The sequence below is a fragment of the Phaenicophaeus curvirostris genome, chromosome 1 (assembly GCF_032191515.1).
Source record: "Phaenicophaeus curvirostris isolate KB17595 chromosome 1, BPBGC_Pcur_1.0, whole genome shotgun sequence".
NCBI classification, from domain to species: Eukaryota; Metazoa; Chordata; class Aves; order Cuculiformes; family Cuculidae; genus Phaenicophaeus; species Phaenicophaeus curvirostris.
The window spans coordinates 163,347,415-163,367,413 of NC_091392.1; the positions used below are offsets into that span (position 1 = coordinate 163,347,415).

Here is a 19,999-nt window from a genome sequence, read left to right on the forward strand (position 1 = left end):
ACTTCCAGGACTGTGTCTGTCTTGTGTGATAGATGTGATAGCGTCTCAAGACACTTAAGAGCATAGCCATTCTCTTTTGCTCTCCTGCTTTAAGGAAAAAAAACAAATTATGCCTTGTGAGGAAGCCATTTGCTATAAAGTGTAAAAATGCTTTAATATTAATATTTTATAATAAAATTCATGACATATTTATAAACACTCTATCAAGCATTTACAACTAAACCACAGCTGAGAGCTTGGACTGGAATAAATAAGCAAGGACACAGCTAGTATGAAATATACATCTTAATTTTTATAATTGTGTGTGCTTTATTCTTTACACAAATGGAATGGATGCGCAGAGTATTTACACATAACAGGAGTGTAAGCTGGACAGGGTATTTTGTAAACTCCAGTTCAGATTCTGAGTACCCCACACTACAGCTGGACTGAGAAACATCCTGCTAAAGAGACACGTGCCAACCAGCCTGCCAGATCGAGCAACCTGCTGAGTACAGGCTGCTGCACTTGGCAGTTCAGACTGGCCAGTTCTCATTTAGGAACACAAATCCAGAAATTAAAACATTACTATTCCACTAAGAGCCAACAGCATTGCTTTATTTTTTTAACTTTTTTTTTCCTTTTTTTCTTTTTTTTTTTTCTTCTTTCCCCAAACATCTTGCCTAGGATGCCAGCTACTGCCCATCTCCAGAAATGCTGTTTTACACCAGGGCAAGTTGCCTGTGCTACAGGTCAGGGCCAGATGGCATAAGCTGCTAATGTGGTGTGAGGAATGATAGATCAAGTCTCATGCTCCTCACTTTGAAGATAGAAGCTCAAAAGGGCCATGGGGTAGTGGTTCCTATTGCTCTTGGAGAGATGTCAGTGAGGCTGAAGCCTGAAAACCTGGCCAGAGTATTTGGCCCATGGGGTGTCTTTTTATTTAGCAGTTTCACAGCATCTACCTCAAAAGGATCTTGGTCCATGACTTGGCCCTCTGTGTGCTACGATAATATAAGCAAGCAATGATGGAAAACACTGATCTGCTGTTTAATCGTGTTGGTGTTTTACAGTAATGCTAAAATATCAGTGTAATGGGGAGGGCGGGTGTGCAACTTCAGGTGGTCTAGATGGGATGTACTTCATTGATGTCCCTGCCCATTGCTGTGGGGCTGAACTGGGTAACCTTTAAAGGTCCCTTCCACCTCAAACAGTTTTGTGATTCTGTGAAATCAGTGGAGTGATTGTAATTTACGCCAGCTGAGGATCTAGGCTAGTGATATGCTGAATAGATTTTAGATGTCACCTGCTGTTAGCTTTGATGCTGATTTGTGCCCTAAAATGGGAACCATTTTTTTTTAACATAATGATGACCTCATTCTTACTTCTGAACTAATTGACAAGATATCCATTTTTAATGGAATAGGAAAATGCATTTATTCCATCATGTCATGGGCTTGAGCACATGAATGCAGTTGCACAGTGAACCGCATGCATCACGTGGCAGACAATATGTTCAAGAGGAAAAAATGTTGAGTTCAAAAGCTGTGAGTCATAAAAGATCACTTTCTGTGAACACGGCAGGTATTATGGCATTAAATGTGTAGCTTAAAAAGAAGACTGGGACTTATTTTTCATTAACACTATTTTTCATACAAATATCCTCCTGTGATGTCACTAACTGAATCCTCTGGTCAGGGTTACAACTTGGTAAAAAAAATAACTAAGAAAACTAAAGCAAAACCAGATTTTGACTGAGTGCTGATGAGCAAATAACAGTGAAGGTGTAACACCAACAATTTCTCCAGAGAAAATTAACGTAAATAGGTAGGTGAATGCTATATAGCTAGGACACTGTTGCTGGCTCATAGTGGTTATTAGCTCAGGTTCAATGCTGCTCTCCAGGATGAGGATTTGTAACTTCAGTGCAAAGGAGAGATTTCTTATCCTTGACTTTCACAGGGTGTTTCCTAGGACCCTATCCACACCGGAGCATCAAACCATGCTAGCTACAAACACAATTACATCACAGAATATTTATCTAAGAAACAGCCTTTACTACCAAAGAAATTATGAAGCGCTAGCATGGACAGGGTACCTCTGTAGGAAGGTGGAATTAAGCGAGAAAGAGACTCTTTCACTGGTTGATAGTCAGACTGTAAGACCAGTAAAGAGTGCATTTCACTGAGCCCTGTTAGCAAGCTCTCAATGAGCCAGTGCACAACATTTGCTTTGTGGCAAGGAGAAATAAATAAGTTGTAATATTGCACATCTGCACAAAGCTAGCAAGATGTAGTTGTGATCATTCATGGGTGGATGAAAAGCTGTGATACTTTTGGTTCTGCTTAGACCCTATGGTGCTACACACTGTGCCAGAACATGAGAAATAGCACCAGGGGTGTGATCTGGCACTTTTCCTAAAGGGTCCAGCATTTGCATTTGTCTCATGTTTAGATGCTTGCAAGCCTTTTACATGGACAGAAAAGGAATCTGATTACGCTAAGCTGTGTTAGCACCACTATGGTCTCAGGTGCCAATTGTTGTGGGTTGTGAGTTTGGACTTCTTGCACCAGATGTAATTTTGCGTGAATATTATGTTTCTCTTCCTCCTCCCACTACCACCCAGTATGATCTGAACAGCTGCAGTGCAATAATGAACTGCAGCTCTGAGGATGCTGAAACATGAAACGCAAAATGTCAACGCACAAAACAAATGAGAGCACAAGTCCTAAGGGAAATAAGACCTCTTACTGCTTCTCTTGGCAATTTGTTTTTTAAATATATGTTTTATTTAAAAAAAAAAAAAGAAGTGCAATGGCAACTCTAAACTGGAAGCACAAACAACAGACAGGGAAAAATAAATAATGTTACTACAGTAACCAAAGACTGATGGAAAAATTGATTGTACTCAGCCATAGTGTTACTGTTCACCGTAAAGCACAGCACATGACAAAGCAAAACACTTACTAGTAGAATAGTACCATAAAAGGCTGCATGCTGAACTAAGAAACAAAGAAGCAGATGTGATCGATTGCTTGAAAACAGAGCTGAAAATTAGAATGAAGTTCCTGTTTAGGATATTCAGGTTTTTTTTTCAGGTCTGGTGGGCTATTTCCCAACCTGGGGCAATAGTACTTTGCCAGCATGGAAAAATCCATGGCTTCCAAAGATCTGGGGTCACTCTGTGGATTTCTGCAGAATTACCCAAAATCTAAGCTTTCATTCATTTATAGTTAGTAAAAAATAGTGTTTGTAGCCCTTCTGGTTATAAAGCTCTTTCGGAGACTTAACTGAAACCCTTGTTTATAAATCTGCGCTGGCCAGGCAAGAAAAATAGTAGTTGAAGAAGTATGAACTTCTCAAAGTTACCATAGTAGGGCAGTAAGTGAGAGGCCACCTCAGGACCGCTACAATGCCCATATTTTTAACCCTGTCACTCCTGGTGGCTCTATTGCAAACATCCAGCAAGTCTCACTCTCTGCAGAGGTTGGCTGGACGTACCTGTCAGCTTGACAGGGTGCAGAAATGTAAGCTTCAAGTAGGCAAGTAACTGAGGAGTCTATTTAGCATTTGCCCTTGAAACATCTTTAAGCCTTAGGGTTGCTGTAGCCACCAGTTAATAAGCAGCAGACTCCTGCGGCGCAGCAGGCAGGAGGGTGTGGGTTTATAGAAAACTTGGTCCAGCAGCAGCAAAGGCAGTTCAGTTTATCATCACAATATCTCTTGCAGTTGTCCCCTTGTGTGTTAGAGTGAAGAATGGCATCAGTATACAAAGGAAGGGCAACGTGAAACAAGAAAAAAACACCTCTCTGTCCTCTTCCATGCACCTGAACTGCAATTCCACAGACTTTCCCCAAATCCCTCACAAATGTCCATTGCCTCAGTTTTTGCTTTTAAGACCCTTGTTGACTGTGAAATGAACGAAGATACAACTTAGTTGGTGACCTGCTTGCCTAGAAAGAGTGGAAAGATCAAATGCTTTTGGTATTTCCTTTAAAGAAACAGGAATAATCATAAAACACTTGGGGGTGAAGTGTGACTCCTTCCAAGAGAGAAATTATTAACGGCATTCAAGCACTGACATTTTGCTTCTGAAAAAACCCATGCATTTCAATTTAAAAATGCATTATGCCTCTGTGTTCAGAAAAGGTCCTATGGGGCAATCAGTTCAAGAGTTCTTTCCACAGGAGTTCATTGTGATTAAATAGAGGCAAGGGAGAGGACTAAATTGAGAGAAAAATAAGCTGACAACTACAGTTTAAGGAATGATCTTGCTTGTCATTAATAATACAGAATCGGTTACAGAAAAGGGATAATGCAGCTTGATGGTCCTCTTTACATTTTACAGTCACACAAGGGTGTAAATATTTAATCTTTCAGTTAATTAATCTTTACAAAATATCTCACAAAAACATTTTTACCTATAGAAATTAGTTTCTATACATCAATATATTTTTATTTTTATAAATTATTCCATCTTTAAATGCCTTCTATCAATATAAATGATAAAATAGACAATCAAAAATTTTAAAGCTTTTCCCAGTTGTATCCCTCCTTGTCAACGTAGGTGCTGTGAATCCTCATGGATGTGTATATCTGCATGGGAACGTGTCTGTGTGCACGTATGTGTGATGTGAAATGCTTCCATCCTCTCCCACTCCCAAACTCCATTAAAATAAACTGTTTTGTTATTAGTTCCTGATGCAATCGTGTTTCCAAAGGGGGAAAAAGAAATGCTTGACTTGGTTTCAGAAATCAAAAGATGTGCATAGTTACCAAAGTCGAGGTGTACCAACTACAAATGTGCAATGACAAGCTTAGAATAGGCCCCACCTCCCAGTCAAGTCAAAGAGCATCCTACTGATGACTTCAGTAGGAAGTGGACCAAGTACTCTGAGCTTGATTTTGCAAGGTGCATGTGGCCCTGATCTAGCAAAACGCTTAAGCCTGTGCTTAGCTTTGAGAACATGAATAGTCTAGTGGAACTGATGGGACTGAACGGCACAGGGAAGGATCACAAGTGACTCCAAGTCAACAGGCTTCTCATGTGTAGGAATTGGGGTCAAATGCAGAGCGCCTTGCAGGATCAAGCTCTATATGAGGTTCAAGAGCTGGGAACTTCTCTTTAGAGCAATCAACACACTGAGCTGAGCCACTGAAAGTGATCAAAATGTCCGCGTGGGCACAGGAGGTGGCTAGCTCCTCTCGACAGAGGGTCTCCATGTCAAAAGTTTATACCTACAACTGGTGCTCTAAGCACACAACAGATTTGCTTTATACGGTAGAAGTCTTTTTGTTCTTACCCTTTGACCCATCAGTGTCCTTCATGGCTTCAAACACTTTGTGTTGTACATTCATCAAAATTCACATTGACTGCAAAGAACATAAATGCAACAAAAACAGGAAAGCCTCCAAATAGTATATTATAGTTGTCTTCTAAATATTCTCCTGTTGTAATCAGAGGTGCAGTGGCTAATTTATAATTTTTCCTTTGAAGGAATCCAGATGAAAGGCCCAGATTGTTCTTCAATTACAAGTTTGCATTGATTATATATATCTTCTAAGCTATCTCCTTGGACAATAGCTGCAGTAAGAAAACATATGAATATTTAATTTAATTGATGTATTCCACAGCATCTAGTTTCAACAGATCTTCAGTGTACTCATAGATGATGAGAAGGAATACTAGAACATTGTGATGTTGATTATGGAAAGGTTAGACACTCAGCACGTGGCAATTAAGTTTGAAACAATGGCACCTTCCCAAAATAGAAACCCATTCCACTGCTTGTGGTGAGATAACTGAGCCAAGTTAGTTTAGAAGACTAATACCTCCTTCCCATGGGAGGGCAGCATGGTAGATTCCCACTGTTGCAAGCCAAGCTTTATGTTTCATTTGATTTAGAAGCTACTTCAGCAATGAACAGCAGCAGATTCACAGCCTATTCTTTTCCTGACCTAGTTATAATAAACTCTCTCTTGGCTGCAAAAGTTAACTGAATCAAGCCCAAACTGGCACAATGCGCAGTGTCTATACTCTTAAATTCCTTGCCTCCTCCCTGCTCCACTGTCAGCGATTGGAGGGATAAGCAGGAAATTCTGAGTATTATCCTTGACTAGGGAACTGCCTAAACCTGTCCAAAGGAAATGCTGGTGTCCAGAGAAGGTCTTAAAATTGCTCTTTGCCAGATCAGGAAGATGATGCCTTTCTATTTCCCTCCCATGATTCATAGCTTGAGTTCTTGCCTTGAGCTAGTGAGGAATTCTGTGATCTGTACAAATGCAATGATGCAACATTTTTACTGACTTCATTAAAAGCAGCTTGGGGTCAGGGAGAGAATCAAATTCATGCAAAGTCATTCCTTTAGGGCATCAAGCTTTTGAGGATCTGAACACCTCAGCTGCCCTTGAATTTTAGGGAAAGAACAGTCTCAAGCTAGAACTCCTTGCTGTGGGCACACTATTCTGATATGCACTCTAGGCCAGAGACAGAGCTGATCCAGTTGCTTTGCAATAGAGGACTATACTTTGGGAAACAACATTGTTTTTAATAAAAACATACCTGTAAAATATTCTCCAAATTCTTGTTCTAATTTAATTGCTCGATCATAGGTTTTCTTCGCTTGCTCCTCTGTAAGACGTTTATTCATTTCCCTAGAATCATACAGGAAGTAATCAAGAAGTTTAGATTTATACTAGAATATCTTTCTGCAAAATATATCTAACTTCCCCCTCTAGGGAAGCCCCAGCCAAGCGTGTCTTCCAGGGGCATTTCTTGGTTTAGGCATGGGCATAAGTTTCATATAACCATGGGAATTCAAACTGAGGAAGATTTAGGATGAAGTACTTATTTGTGTTCCCAGTTCCAGTCCTTTCTAATTCAGTATTGAGGTTCATAGTATGTATTGTGGATTCTAAAATGTACCGACAGGCATAAAAACATGGACAGTGTCAACAGTATTCTCTTCTTGCCAATGTTTTGTTATTTGGTGAAGCATTTTTCTTTTGAGAGAGATTTTAATAACTTTGAGAAATGAGTTGTCTTGCCCATGAATGCTCAGCAATAACAAATAGAATATTCCTGTTCTAGCATTTTCCATGGCATGGACTCATTTTTCTTAACACATTATGGAAATTTTCTGAGGCAACTAGGAAGGCAAGAGAAGGAAACATCTTGTGTTCTACATAAATCTCATTTAATGTCTTGTACTGATTCATATGATTATAGTGTAATGGAATGTATACAGTGCAACATGGATGATGCATATAGGAAATTATATGCATAATGGTGCATAAAAAAATGATCTATGAAGGCACAACAGTATGAACTTGCTACAGCTAACCCCTATTCGGCTTCTGAAAAAATATCCTGTAGTCCAGGGTGTAAAAAGATATTTCTAGAAATTACTGAAGACTTAAACATACAGCTGGAACACCACTTAGAAATTTGGAAGCTTAGATTGCATATCAGGAAAAATGTCTTCACTGAATGAGTGGTGAAGCACTGGAAGAGGCTGCCCAGAGCACTGGTGGAGTCCCCATCCCTGGAGGTGTTCAAAAACATGTGCAGCCATGGCACTGTGGGACATGGTTTAGTAGGCACGGTGATATTGGGCTGAAGGTTGGAGTGGATGATCTTAGAGGTCTTTTCCAACCTTAAGGACTCTGTGATTCCATGAAATATATCTCTGAAAGTACCAAGACAATGCTGAAAGCAAGTTTATGAAGTGAAGGATAAGAAACTTTTCTTTGAAAATTTATGTCAGTTATTTGCATATTAAATAAATAGATTTAGTATATGACAATCTGTGTCACACTGCTGAATTTGTAATACTACTAGTTCTATTTGTTGGAAAGATTGCTATTTAACTGAGTTCAGGTGGGCTTCTAAGTAGCTATGCCTATTTGAACATCTCTTTAGATGATTGAACCAAAACCGTCTACAACATAGCATTGCAAATTCTTTAGCAAAATTAACATTTGATCTCATCTTAAGGTTACCTAGCCAATATTCTAGTGCTAACAACATCCTCCTCCTTTCAGATCCATTTCTGGTAAATTTGTTCCTCAAGATCTTTGAACATCAGAGGAGAAAACACAACTGAAAATATAAACAAGAATTTAAAAGAATAAGTAGAAATTTGCTTTACATTTTCACATTGTAGATTTGGTCTTTGGTATTCATTTGGTCTTTTTTTTTTATCACTCCGTATGCAATGTCAAATAAATGTTAAATGTTAAATAAACAATGGAAATATTTGATGGATGGGAAAACTGAAGGTTAAGATCTATCCTAAAGCAATCAATGTAGATTGTAGGCTATCAGACTACCCTTCACCTTCTACAGAACGATAGTATGATTTAGATTGGAAAGAGACCTTAAAGATCATCCAATTCCAACCCCTTTGCCATGGGCAGGGACACCTTCCACTAGATCAGGTTGCTTAAAGCCTATCCAACCTAGCCTTGAACACCTTCAGGGATGCGGCTTCTATGAGTTCTCTGGGCAATCTATTCCCATGCCTCCCCACCCTCACAGTAAAACATTCCTTCCTACTATCTAATCTAAATCTCCCCTTCTTCATCTTAAAGCTAGATGTATATGTGCAAGATAATCAGAATATAACTGAATTGTAGGGCTGGAAGAAATGCCAAGGAATCATGCAACCCAGGATGGCTTAGGTCATGGTGGGGCTGTGGTGCAAGTTCCACATACTGTGTATCATTCCCTCTAATGACACTGGACATGTAACAACCTCCCAACCAAAAGCCAGGGCCAGGCAGGATACACATTTGGTCATGGGATAGGTCATGCTTACATTCTCTAGCTCGATTGTAGGTGCAGTGTTACCATAACCAGACATGTCTCTTACAGGAGGGACAATGCCTACATTTCAGCTGTGTAACAGGTACCTATGCCATTGCTTGGTATTTGGTGAAGGGAAGGCACAGAATTCAAAATTTCATCCCTATCAGAGCGAATTAAGCTGATAACTATTGCATTACCAGGGAAAACAATTGATCAAAATATGTTTTATTCTAAATTTTAACCAGCAGGAAGATCACTACCTTATTGCCTCCTCAGCCTTCTCTTCTTGACACTAGGTAACCCCCATTACTTCTCCACTTCCAGTATGGTACCCAGAACCAGGCCAGTGCTCCAGATGAGGCCTCATCCATAACCAGTAAAACAAACATTTTTGTCTGTTGTGTCCTTACACAACACTAATGTTAATGCAGCCCACAGTGGCAGTTTCCTTTTTTGCAACTGCATTATCCATCCATTCATATTCCTATGTGACGCATCCCAACTGCCAGATGCTTTTCCGCAGTGCTGTAGCTTAATTATTCCCTGTTTGTACTTGTACATTTAATTTTCTTTCCTTTGTCAATGCTGAATTTCATCTTACTGATTTTACATTGAATTACAATCTTATCCTTCAAAGTGCTTTCCACCTCCCTCAGCCTTGAGTTATTCACAACCTTTATGAAAGTATTGCCCAATTTCATCAAAATAATAAGTACTACCAAACATGGACACAGCTCAGGAAATATACTTGTAGGATTTCTGTTGCCTTCCCAGTTTAAAAGTGCCATTTTCAATGACAGAAAATGGTTCTGCACATGCTTTCTAGTCCCCTCATATTTCCCTAAGCTGCTACTGGGAGTGTGCCATGGAGCTAGAATAAAAATCAGGATGGAATACAATTATTGATATCCATCTCATCAAAGAAGGAAGGGAGTAAGACTGATTTGATTTGCCCTTGATGGACATACATTGACTGCCTTATAACCTTTTTATTCTCTCAGCTATTGTACTTGAGTTGTTTAACTGTTCCCTGGATCCCGGTGTTTTCCTGAGTATTGAAATTAGGTTGCCTGGTGACAGCATGGAGTCGTTGCCTTCTCTTTCCTGCTTTAAGTGTTAACTTTGCCCCTTTCCAGTCCCATGGGTCCTTGCCTATCCTCTTACAGACCTTGTGGTAGATGAAGGGCTGATGAAGAGGCACACCCTGCAAATCTGCCAGAGACTTATCCTCTGTGACCAGGCTCTGCACCCCAAGAGTGCCCAAGGCTGGATGGGACAAGCCACACTGCATGAGTCCTTGGTGAACAAGGCATAGGTCGGAACAAGCAGAGAAGCCATGCTACAGTGGATGGCAGGCAGGAAAAGGAAGTCTTCACTGTTCCCACTTTGTCTCATTATTAGCGATTTGTAGAGGACAGGCAAAATGTAAACTCAGGATCTGTGGTGTTCCACTTCAGGATGTACCCTGAAAATAAAATCCTTGAACAAGTTTATACTTACATCAGAGGCTCCCATGATTTAGGCTTAATGAAGATAGCGATGGGATAGAGTTGTGCAACTTGTAGTCGTTTGATAGCATTTCCTGACACATCAAGTATACAGTGCTTGCCCTGTTGGAAACAGATGAGGTTGTGTTTATTTTTGCAGCATTTGCTGTAGATCAGCCAAAAGATTGAAATCAATTCGTTGATGCTGTGCTCTGGAATGGGGCCATTACTGGCACACCGAGGAAGGGATACACTAGGGCACACGCTCTTCTCTGTGCTCTTTCCTTTGCTTTGGTGCTAATACAAAATCTACACTGGAGACATGGGAACAAACTTGGTTTTTATTTTTACTGGGATGAACTTTGTGTGGAGGAAGGGATTTTCTTCGGAAATGAGGAAAATCAGTTCATTAAATGTAATAGAATGTCTGTATTCTTACTGGTTAATTCAGCTCTTGTTTGTGTCAAAGACTCCCTGTGTCACCTGAAGCAAGTTATTTAATCTCTCTGTCTTTAGTTCTTCTGCCTCTGTGAAAGTGAGATAAGTTTATTTACCTGTCTTATAGAGGTAAGAGGGAAGGTTGTTTTAGGTTGTACCTGAGGCTCTGTGTTACATCTCCAAATCCATGGCAGTACATTGAGATAAAGAAAGTGCCAAGAATTCAAAGTCACAGACTCCACTTTTGACTTCATTCTAAAACTTATAAATATTAGGATTTCATTTTGTAGTTTTTTTTTTTTATTTTTGGCTGAAGAGTCATGTCTGAGATACAACGTGGAAACGAAACAGATTATGTTGTATGGGCAATAAAACTAGCATCAACCTACCCTTTCTGCCACAAATCTCACAGACTGGACGCTAGTTCCATATAAATTATCATTGTACTGTCCAGCTTCTATAAATTTGTGCTCTTGGATATCTTTTTCCATTTGTTCTCTTGAAATGACAAAATGATAATCTCTCCCATCCACTTCATAGTCACGCTTTGGCCGGGTGGTATCTGCATGAAACAAAAGAAAGGTGATCAAATACTCTATAAAAACATTTCATACAAAAAATGCAGCAGTTAAGGTTTCTCTGAGGACAATGCTGGGTCTACTCTAAGTGGAAATGCTCCACGTGTGGGAGCAGATATTTAGCTACTATATAATGTTTTCAATGGATTTACAACAAAAAAAGCTGTCTTTTTATTGTAATACCTTCTGATGTTTACCTCCAATCGACACTTACAGGCTAATATAAAGTTGGAATTTACCAGAATCCCACATTTTTTCAGCTGGATCACACACAAACCTCACATATAACATGAATTCTAGATTATAAATCTAATTTTATTACAGTGATAAAATGAAGAACAATTTCATGAATTTAATATAGCCTTAATTATAAGCCTGATGCTGATCTCATCTCTAGAAATTTCAATCTGATGTTTTTGAAGAGACAATGGTTTAAAATGAAGTAAGACTGTAATTAAAGCCTGAAATAAACACTCAACAATCTCTAATGGTGCAAATATAAACACTCTGCTTAATTCAGTGTCCAAAATTACTTTCAGATTAAGCAGTCTAGATCTATCACAAATCACAGATCACTGTGTATTTTTATTAATGGATCCACTGTAACTGATTTGGAACATTTTACCAGTATTAAAAACTTTTATCATATTTAATTAAGCACAAATTAAAATAAAATCATAGAATGCTTTGATTTGGAAGGGACCTTTGCAGGTCATCTAGTTCACCCTCCCCCCTGCCCCTGCTGGAACTGGCACATCTTTAACTCTATCAGGTTGCCCAGAGCTCCATCCAACCTGACCTTGAATGTTTCCAGGGATGGAGCCTCCACTACCTCCATGGGCAACCTGTGCCAGTGTTTCACCACCCTCATTATAAAATAAATTCTTCCTTATATCCAGCCTAAATCTACCCTCCCTTATTTTAAAACCACCATCCCATGTCCTATCACTACGCTCCCTAATAAAGAACCCTTTGCTCAGCCTTCCTGTAGGCCTCCTTTAAGTACTGGAAGGCTGATATAACGCCTTCCTGGAGTCTTCCCTTCTCCGGGCTGAACAATCCCAACACTCTCAGTCTGCCCTCTTAAATGAGGTGCTCCAGGTCTTGGATCATCTTTGTGGCCCTCCTGTGGACCTGCTCCAATAGCTCCATGTCCTTCCTGTGCTGAGCTCCCCAAAGATGGTCACAGGGCTCCAGGTGAGTTCTCATGAGAGTTGAGTAGAATGATAGAATCACCTGTCTTGACCTGCTGTCATGCTTCTTTTGATGTAGCCTAGGATATGATTGGCCTTCTGGGCTGTGAGTGCAAGTTGTTGGCACATTAATTGATGAATTAAATAAGTTAGTGGCTTGAAGGCTCCTTGTTTAAATATATGCTACAGCTTTTGAGACAATTCTTTTGAGAAATTCTTTCAGGCCTTCACAATCCATTTTTTCTTTGTTCCTTTCCACTGTTTTGTCCAATGGAAAAATGGCTTTTGAGAAACTCAGCTACACATAGTTCACGGATGCTGCTTTCACAGCAATTTGCTTAATGTGTGGCACCAACAGATAAAAGTTTGTTGCAGAAGAAGGAGTAAAATCGTACTTACGTGGTACACATGACCCAAACTTATCAGGGAATTCAGATATCAAATCATCATTGATGCGATCTTTCATAGGACCCAGAATAATAACCGGCCTGGTGTAATTAACTGAACAACAAAAAACAAAGGCACATTTTGATGATCTTACTGGTAATAACAGTAAATCTTGCCAAAGATGCACTAACCACAGTTGTCACATTTATGTGTGAAGACTTCAGCATATATTTCAGTGATGAATATTTATTCATTGACATGGATAAGGGAAATGGAATAGGTACCACTCATTTTGCAGAGCCCTGTGATGGTGCACGTATGTATAGTCAAACGAATGTGTAAGTATTTATATTTGCTATAGCTCAACAAAGTCACTCCCAAATGCTTGCAGATGGACTCTTATAAATATTTGGTAGACTGATATATGTTTTTATTAGTAAAGGCTGTGAGAAGCTACTGGGGAGAGTCCTGAGAACGTTAGGTAGCACTGTCTAGAAGGGAATCCATTACATAATTTCTTTTGTAGGCGATAGACCAAGTGGCCAAGAAAAAGGAGCTACAGGGAATCTGGGGCTGGCCCCCAGAATGTGAAATGAATAATATAAGGAAAAGTGACAGAAAAGCAAAACTTACTTTCCTGTCTTGTGACAGGTTCATAAGAAAGGATGCAGTCTTCTTGGCCTCCTGATGAGAGAAGAAAGAGAAGATATTGAAGATGACAAGCACCATATCAAATACTAAAGCTTGATAAAGGGCTTCACATAGAGACAAACTGGGTTCAACACTTCTCTCTGGTGATGCTCTCACCTGAACCATTCCAAAGTGCCTCAAAACTTCAAAGTGCAGAGAACGCTTTTTTCCTTCTCTCCTCTTTGCTAAAATCGGGCTTTTTCAATGATAGGCAATAAGGCTGCATTTATTAATTTGATAGCAAGGCTGTTTACAAGGATAGTGCAGAAATTCGAGATGCAATTCCTTTGCTTGTCTGATAATTAAGGCCCTGTCACGCTGCTGCAAGGCAAATCCATGTGCTACCTAAACTCAATGATTTTTATTCTCAGAATGCATTTATTTTTGTTGATCATCCTTTTGTGTAGAACCTCTATACTCTATTTTATTCACAGACTAAGGTATAACTATGAGCTGTTGGCTGACCCTTATCCTTTCTCCAAACTGGAAGCTCACAGCACAATTGCCCTCCCTCCACTCCTAGACAGTGCTCTTTCCTCATGGTGACATTCAAAAGCAAAGAAATTTGCCATAAGAAAAAAGCAGTGCTATATGGACCATGTGCAGGTGTACAGCCCTGATGAATCACTGTTCTCTTCTGTATGAGAGTGCAAAAGGAGAGGAGGGATGGTTCCTCAACATACTGCATGAATAATTCCTGCATGTTTCTCTTTCTGGGTCTCAGTCATGTACTTGGTACCACATAAGGGCTCTGGCAGGTTCTGAATATGACTTTGGCTTAGCAAAGGTTAAAATTCTGGTTTTATTTCTACTCAGTTCAGGGCTTATCTCTGAGAAGATACACAGATGGAATTTTGCAGCTGACTTAGATACTACAGAAGAAAGAGTGTCAGAAAGCTTACTAGGACTTTATAAAATAGAGAGTTGCCTCCATTTCATCTGCTTGAATGCATGTGAGTTTGTGTTATATAACTCTGTTGGGTTCCTGTCGAACCAAAGTGTCCACATGCAGGGGAAGTGTGCATACTAAGACATAATGGACAATATAGGTAGGATTTAGAGGGGGCTACACCTCACCCTGTAGTCCAACTGCTATTTGAGTCGCTATTGAGGCTCCATTACTTATATTAACAAAATTTGTAGTGGATGCAATGCCTAGCTCCCACCTAGGTATAAAACTTATTGTAATTTAGTCTTAAGCTGACTACCACCCCATGGATCTAATATGCAGATAGATACTTTTTGTGATGTATTCTCTAAGCAGTTGTGAGAATCGTCTGAAAAAGCCTTTCAAGTAAAAAGAATGTTGTAATTAAGGATGAATGCACAAAAAAACCAAATTAAAAAATGTACTGATGTGTTAGGAAAGAAGGAGAACAGACAGGACCAACTCCAATCTAGCAATGGTGCTGAAGCAGCAAAGGAGAAAACATCCTTTTTAATAAAAGGCAGAGATTAGACAGCTTTTGAGGGCAAGGCAACATAAAGTTTGAGGAGTGTGGATAATGGACTTTCTTCTCAGTGTTTGGTACTGTAATCATTTGATTAACTTTGGCTTTCTGCAAAGTTAAAAGCCTAGAATTATTGCCACACTAGAATTCATATATCAGATGTAATATTTTCCCTTAAGTTTCCCTGGGAATTTTGGGGGTGATATAAAAATTAGGATGTCCCAGTCCGCTGGAGATTAAATGATACTCCTGCACTGCCTGCCCTCCAGCCACCAGAAGTCAGGGCCATGCTTTTCAACAGCCTGAGAAAGTCAGTCTTGGGGTGGAAAATGAAGCCATCATGTCCTAAACATGTGGACTGGAGCCTGTTTGTACGAATACAATTCTATACCTGAGAATACTATATACAATAGAGTACAGATCCACAAAAGGGGATTAATTTCAGTTAATTTCAGAAATCTGTATCGTGAGTGCTTATGTCTGAGCTAGCCCTTAAGTATCCTTTAGAGTTAGTGGGTGCCTAGAAATGGACAAGTATTTATTCTAAGATGTGAGTCATCTGACCTGTTTCAGATATCTACTTTGGGATAAAGGAAAAAGCCAGAAAGGGCATGTTTGTCTCCATTGTCTCATAATGGCATTTAAACAGTAAGGTCAGAGCAGACATATGCATCTAAACAGTAGAATCCTTTGGGAGTGACAGTGACAAGTACAACTGAAGGAAAATTACTCTATTGTTAAAATTCTCTCCATGGGCTAATATTTGGCTTTGGCACAGAATTACAACCAGCACAAATAAGCCAGCATGGATTTCACTTTCTGTTTTGCCCAGTCTTTCCAAGATATGTCCACATGCTGAAGCTGTTGTTACATCCATGCTATTGGAAGGGTATGAGCAATGGAGGTGAACAAGCTAGTCATTTCACAGAAGTCTTGTGAAACTCTGGCCAGACTGATGACAAAGAAAGAACTCCAGCCCACTCAACTGCAGTTTACATCATTAGAAAGGACTGCAGCAAGTGAGAAACTTTGAGGCTGACTGTGATACACGGGGACTTAAAATATAGACCGCTTCCCAAGTGAGGGCTCTTCAGCATTGAGTTTCAGACTCAACATGGAGTGTGAGCAAGAGGGAGACCTGCACCATTTCCACTACTTTACTTTTCTGGAAAAAGGACTCAGGAGGCTCAAGTTTCTATGTGAATAAAATCCTTCCAAGTACTGTCCAGATAAAATCCTCTAAGTCCATAAAGGCTAATATGCACGTTAACTGTACCAGATGATGTTCTTTAATGATCTCTACTCAGTCAGTACTGCACCTTTGTGAAGTAGTCCGTAAAATGCTGAGTGTAATGAGGAGCTCTAGAGTCAATCAATAAAAAATAAGATGGCTATAACCTTGTGATGGCTCTGAAGTTTGAGGCACTGTGTGAAATTCTACAGGATATGGGCTTTAATTAATCATTTGACTAAGCTTCATCTACCACCCACATTAATGGTTTATTTGGCACAGGTTAACTATATTGATCTGGAAAAATCTTTGTGAAATTTAACAGACAAAACAAAAAGAAAAAAGAAAAAGCCCTTTTGGCATGGTCTTTTGTTCTCCCGTAAAATTACACAAAGTCAAAAGGAGACGAAGGATACAAAAAGAGAAAAAAGAAAAAGGGAACTTTCCTAAATCTAGCATCCTTATGAGCGAAATGACTGGAGGACTTTCACTTTCTCAGGATCATGATGGCTCTGCTTCCCTTTGTTCTCGGTTTGCCTGTTCGTGAGTTTTTGTGCTCAGGAACTGAAGAACAACAGAGTCTGGTCTTCAAACAGCCTCAATCAGCTGGACAGAGAGGTTTTGTGTGGCCAGATGACTTTCATAAGGACTACTAATTTCAACTCTTTGGAGAGCTGAAACACCATTTCATGTGTCCTAAAATGGATTTAAGGGGTTGTGTCTATTTTCCCTTTCTGGTTACGTGGCAGAAAGTCTGTGAAAGACTCAAAAGTAACGATGTAGAATAGGCAGATACCAGGCATTTTTTGTGTAAACCATAAAAAGGCTCCATTTCGTGCTGTCTTGTCAAAGCATCCAGAGCTTACACAGTTCTGATATAACTGCACCCAGCATGAGTAACTGGATAGGAGAGCTGCTATGGTGCAAACACCATGTAACCAAACACCCATCCTCATCAAGCATCTTATGCTGTGGGAATCAATGATTTTGGCATTCTCTGAAGGGATGTGAATGAAAAAAAATTTGGAAGGAATCTAAGGCGGTGGATATTAAAAAAGGAGTGCTTATGAGGACAGCTAAAAATTATTTGAGACTTTAGAAAAATCAAGGAGAATTTTTGTGTTCGTTAAAATTGCTGGACTAATTGTGGTGGTTACCATCAATACACATGTGAAATACATGTGAAATACATGTGTATAAGACAAATTAATTTTATTTTTGAGCCCTTGCCTGAATTTTGTTGCTCAGTTCGATCTAAAATCAAAGAAGGCTCATTTTTCTCTCCCCAACCATTTGGGTTTTGGGCTAATGTGTGGATTGCCTGAGTTGGATTCACTAGATATTAGAAAAATTAATTTCTTGTTTCATTTCATCTGCACAAACTACACTGAAGAGTCAAAATCCTAACCTCTGTTTGGCACAAAATCTGTTTTCTGGATCTCAGTTTATGTAAGTAAACCCATGAATCTGGACATATGTTGGTAGTTATGAAAAGCTGTAAATCCAATACATCAAAACCATCCATAGTCGAAGAATGAACTTATGACTGAAAAATGGTTTCTTGGCACTTTTTGTTTAAGATCAACATAGTTTCTGAGGGCTGAAAATGAGACCACAATACCTGTGCCAATTTGAGTATGCCTGAAAAATATATTAATCCTTGGGAACTCTAAGAGCCAATGTAAGTGTCTTAATTAATCAGTGGTCTAACATAATAATCACGACTCCTTTAGCTTTGCTCTGGGTCTTCAAATCTCATTACAAGAGTGATTTGGTTACTTGCTGACAGAGGGTAAAAAATTTTGTTTTGAACATTTCTCTTATTTTTAACTTTTAGGCATGCGTTGCCTCTCTTGGTAATTGGTGCAATCAGAACCAGTTATGCAATTTGGCTAAATAGATGTGGTAATGTGTCTGTAATTTTGCTGACAGCTGTAAAAAACTTTAGTGAACTATGTGTAAAAGCATTTCCACACATATCCAGTAGACAGACTTGAAATTCATGGCCATTATGAAAATCATGTTTCGTAAAATAGAAACTGATGAGTCCACTGTAAAAATATGTTCTTGCAGGCTTGGTTTGATAAAGACATCAGCATATTTTAAGTTAGAGAGCTCAAAATAAACTTCCAATCAGGTTTGATGAGTTGATTCAGTGCTAAGACAGAGTTGTCTGTATTGCATCCTTATCACAACAAGAACAACTTTCTACTAGACCAGGACTTCATATATTGCTCTACAAACTTGGTTTTACTGCTGAGAAGGGATGCAAATCTACTAATGTGGATATAACTTCATATTAGCATGGCCAACATAATGCAGTAGCAGTTGTATGGCTGCTCAACCCCTTTTAGATCAGACCAACACTGACTCCTGGCTCAAGAATACTTTTAAATTTTTTGCGAAGGGCCAGATTCTGCTGTCAAATGTGTTTGTGGTTCCGCCTGAAGCTAATGGAGCTTAAGTTTATTTGTTGGGATAAAAAAAAAAAATCACACTGTTGGCTCCAGCAATTTTTCTTATTACAAACCCAGAGCACAGGCAGAAGAAATCAGGTTTACTGCCTGCAACAGCCTTGTAGCTAAGGAGTGATGAAAGAATTTTCTCTTGAGACCACGTAGGAGAAATTTCAATTATATTGTCATTTTGAAATAAAAAGTACCTGACTCCTGCAGAAAAGTTGAATTTTTAAGCCCCAAGCCCAAGACATGAGCAATACTTCAGCCAGATACTTAAATTTTTCAGTAATATAATTTTCTGAATAAATATGAATACATCAGAATCTCTCCTAGAAAAAGCCCAATCAGTTTGTAAACACTCTATTAATCACTGTCCAGGGCACAGCCTGGACAGCTCTCCAAAAACTTCAATATCTCTTTGGGTAGTTGTACCCCAGATTTGGAATGGTTCTGGGAATAATCAAGTCATATAGGTTTCAACACTTGCTACTTTTCACTAAATGCCCATCATGAGAAGCAAAAGTTAAAGGAACATCTTAAAGCAATTGCCAGAGACCGACGAGGAAAAATGCAGAACGCTTCAATCTGGATGTGAGTCGGCCTGTTTTTATAGGGACAAATATGAATGTCTGCAGGAAAACATGTGACACTGGCCAGTCATTTCTTACCCACACACTTTTTTTTGCCCTGGCCAATGTGCGAATTGCTGATTTCCCACAATTCAGAAAGCAGTGGTTCAAGCAACCTCTTTTTCTTCCTGATCATTTGCTTGGGAAACAGTAGACAGAAGAGTTGCTGGGACAGGTTCACAATCCCATCCAAAGCCCTCAAGCTTTCCAGCAGTTTGCCATTTGCTCCCCATGAATTTTTCAGCTTCACTTTTTTGTTTTTTCTTATTATGCCCCATTTCATCAGTGCACAGGCTGAGGGCTAGGTGAGTTTGCAAACCAACACACATAGTGTCCTCATGGTGAACTGTAGCATCTCTCCTTGAACACAGATTCTCCTCAAAATGACACTCCATCACACTGAAGAACAGTTTTCCAACATAGCTGGCTCCAAGTGCAGTAAAACCAAACTTCATTCTGGGCCCTTTTCCCAGCTCCCCAGGTGCAAACAAGAAGAGTAGAAATAATAACTGCATGCTGTCATATTCTACCAGAAATGAGCTTTAGCCTGAGCACCTATGATTTTTCTTCCTTTCATTAGGAATAAGTAAATAGAAGGCAGTGAGGAATATGTCTTTCGGAAATGTTCACAGACTAGGTCTGATAATTACTCTTCCCACATGAGGGAT

General features: G+C 39.4%; 1 protein-coding gene across 32 annotated transcripts in view; it reads right to left on the minus strand.

Moving 5' to 3' along the window:
- Nucleotides 1-4,248: 4,248 nt before the first annotated feature.
- Nucleotides 4,249-19,999, minus strand: part of DLG2 (discs large MAGUK scaffold protein 2) — a 1,047,701-nt gene continuing 1,031,950 nt past the window's right edge. For all 32 annotated transcript variants that reach the window (XM_069879637.1, XM_069879628.1, XM_069879594.1 and 29 more), the window contains 6 exons: nucleotides 13,505-13,555; nucleotides 12,884-12,985; nucleotides 11,103-11,275; nucleotides 10,289-10,398; nucleotides 6,542-6,633; nucleotides 4,249-5,563 (listed from right to left, as the gene is read on the minus strand). In XM_069879637.1, coding sequence (XP_069735738.1) covers nucleotides 5,457-5,563; nucleotides 6,542-6,633; nucleotides 10,289-10,398; nucleotides 11,103-11,275; nucleotides 12,884-12,985; nucleotides 13,505-13,555 — 635 coding nt within the window. In that variant the 3' untranslated portion in view covers nucleotides 4,249-5,456. The remainder of the gene's footprint in view (nucleotides 5,564-6,541; nucleotides 6,634-10,288; nucleotides 10,399-11,102; nucleotides 11,276-12,883; nucleotides 12,986-13,504; nucleotides 13,556-19,999) is intronic.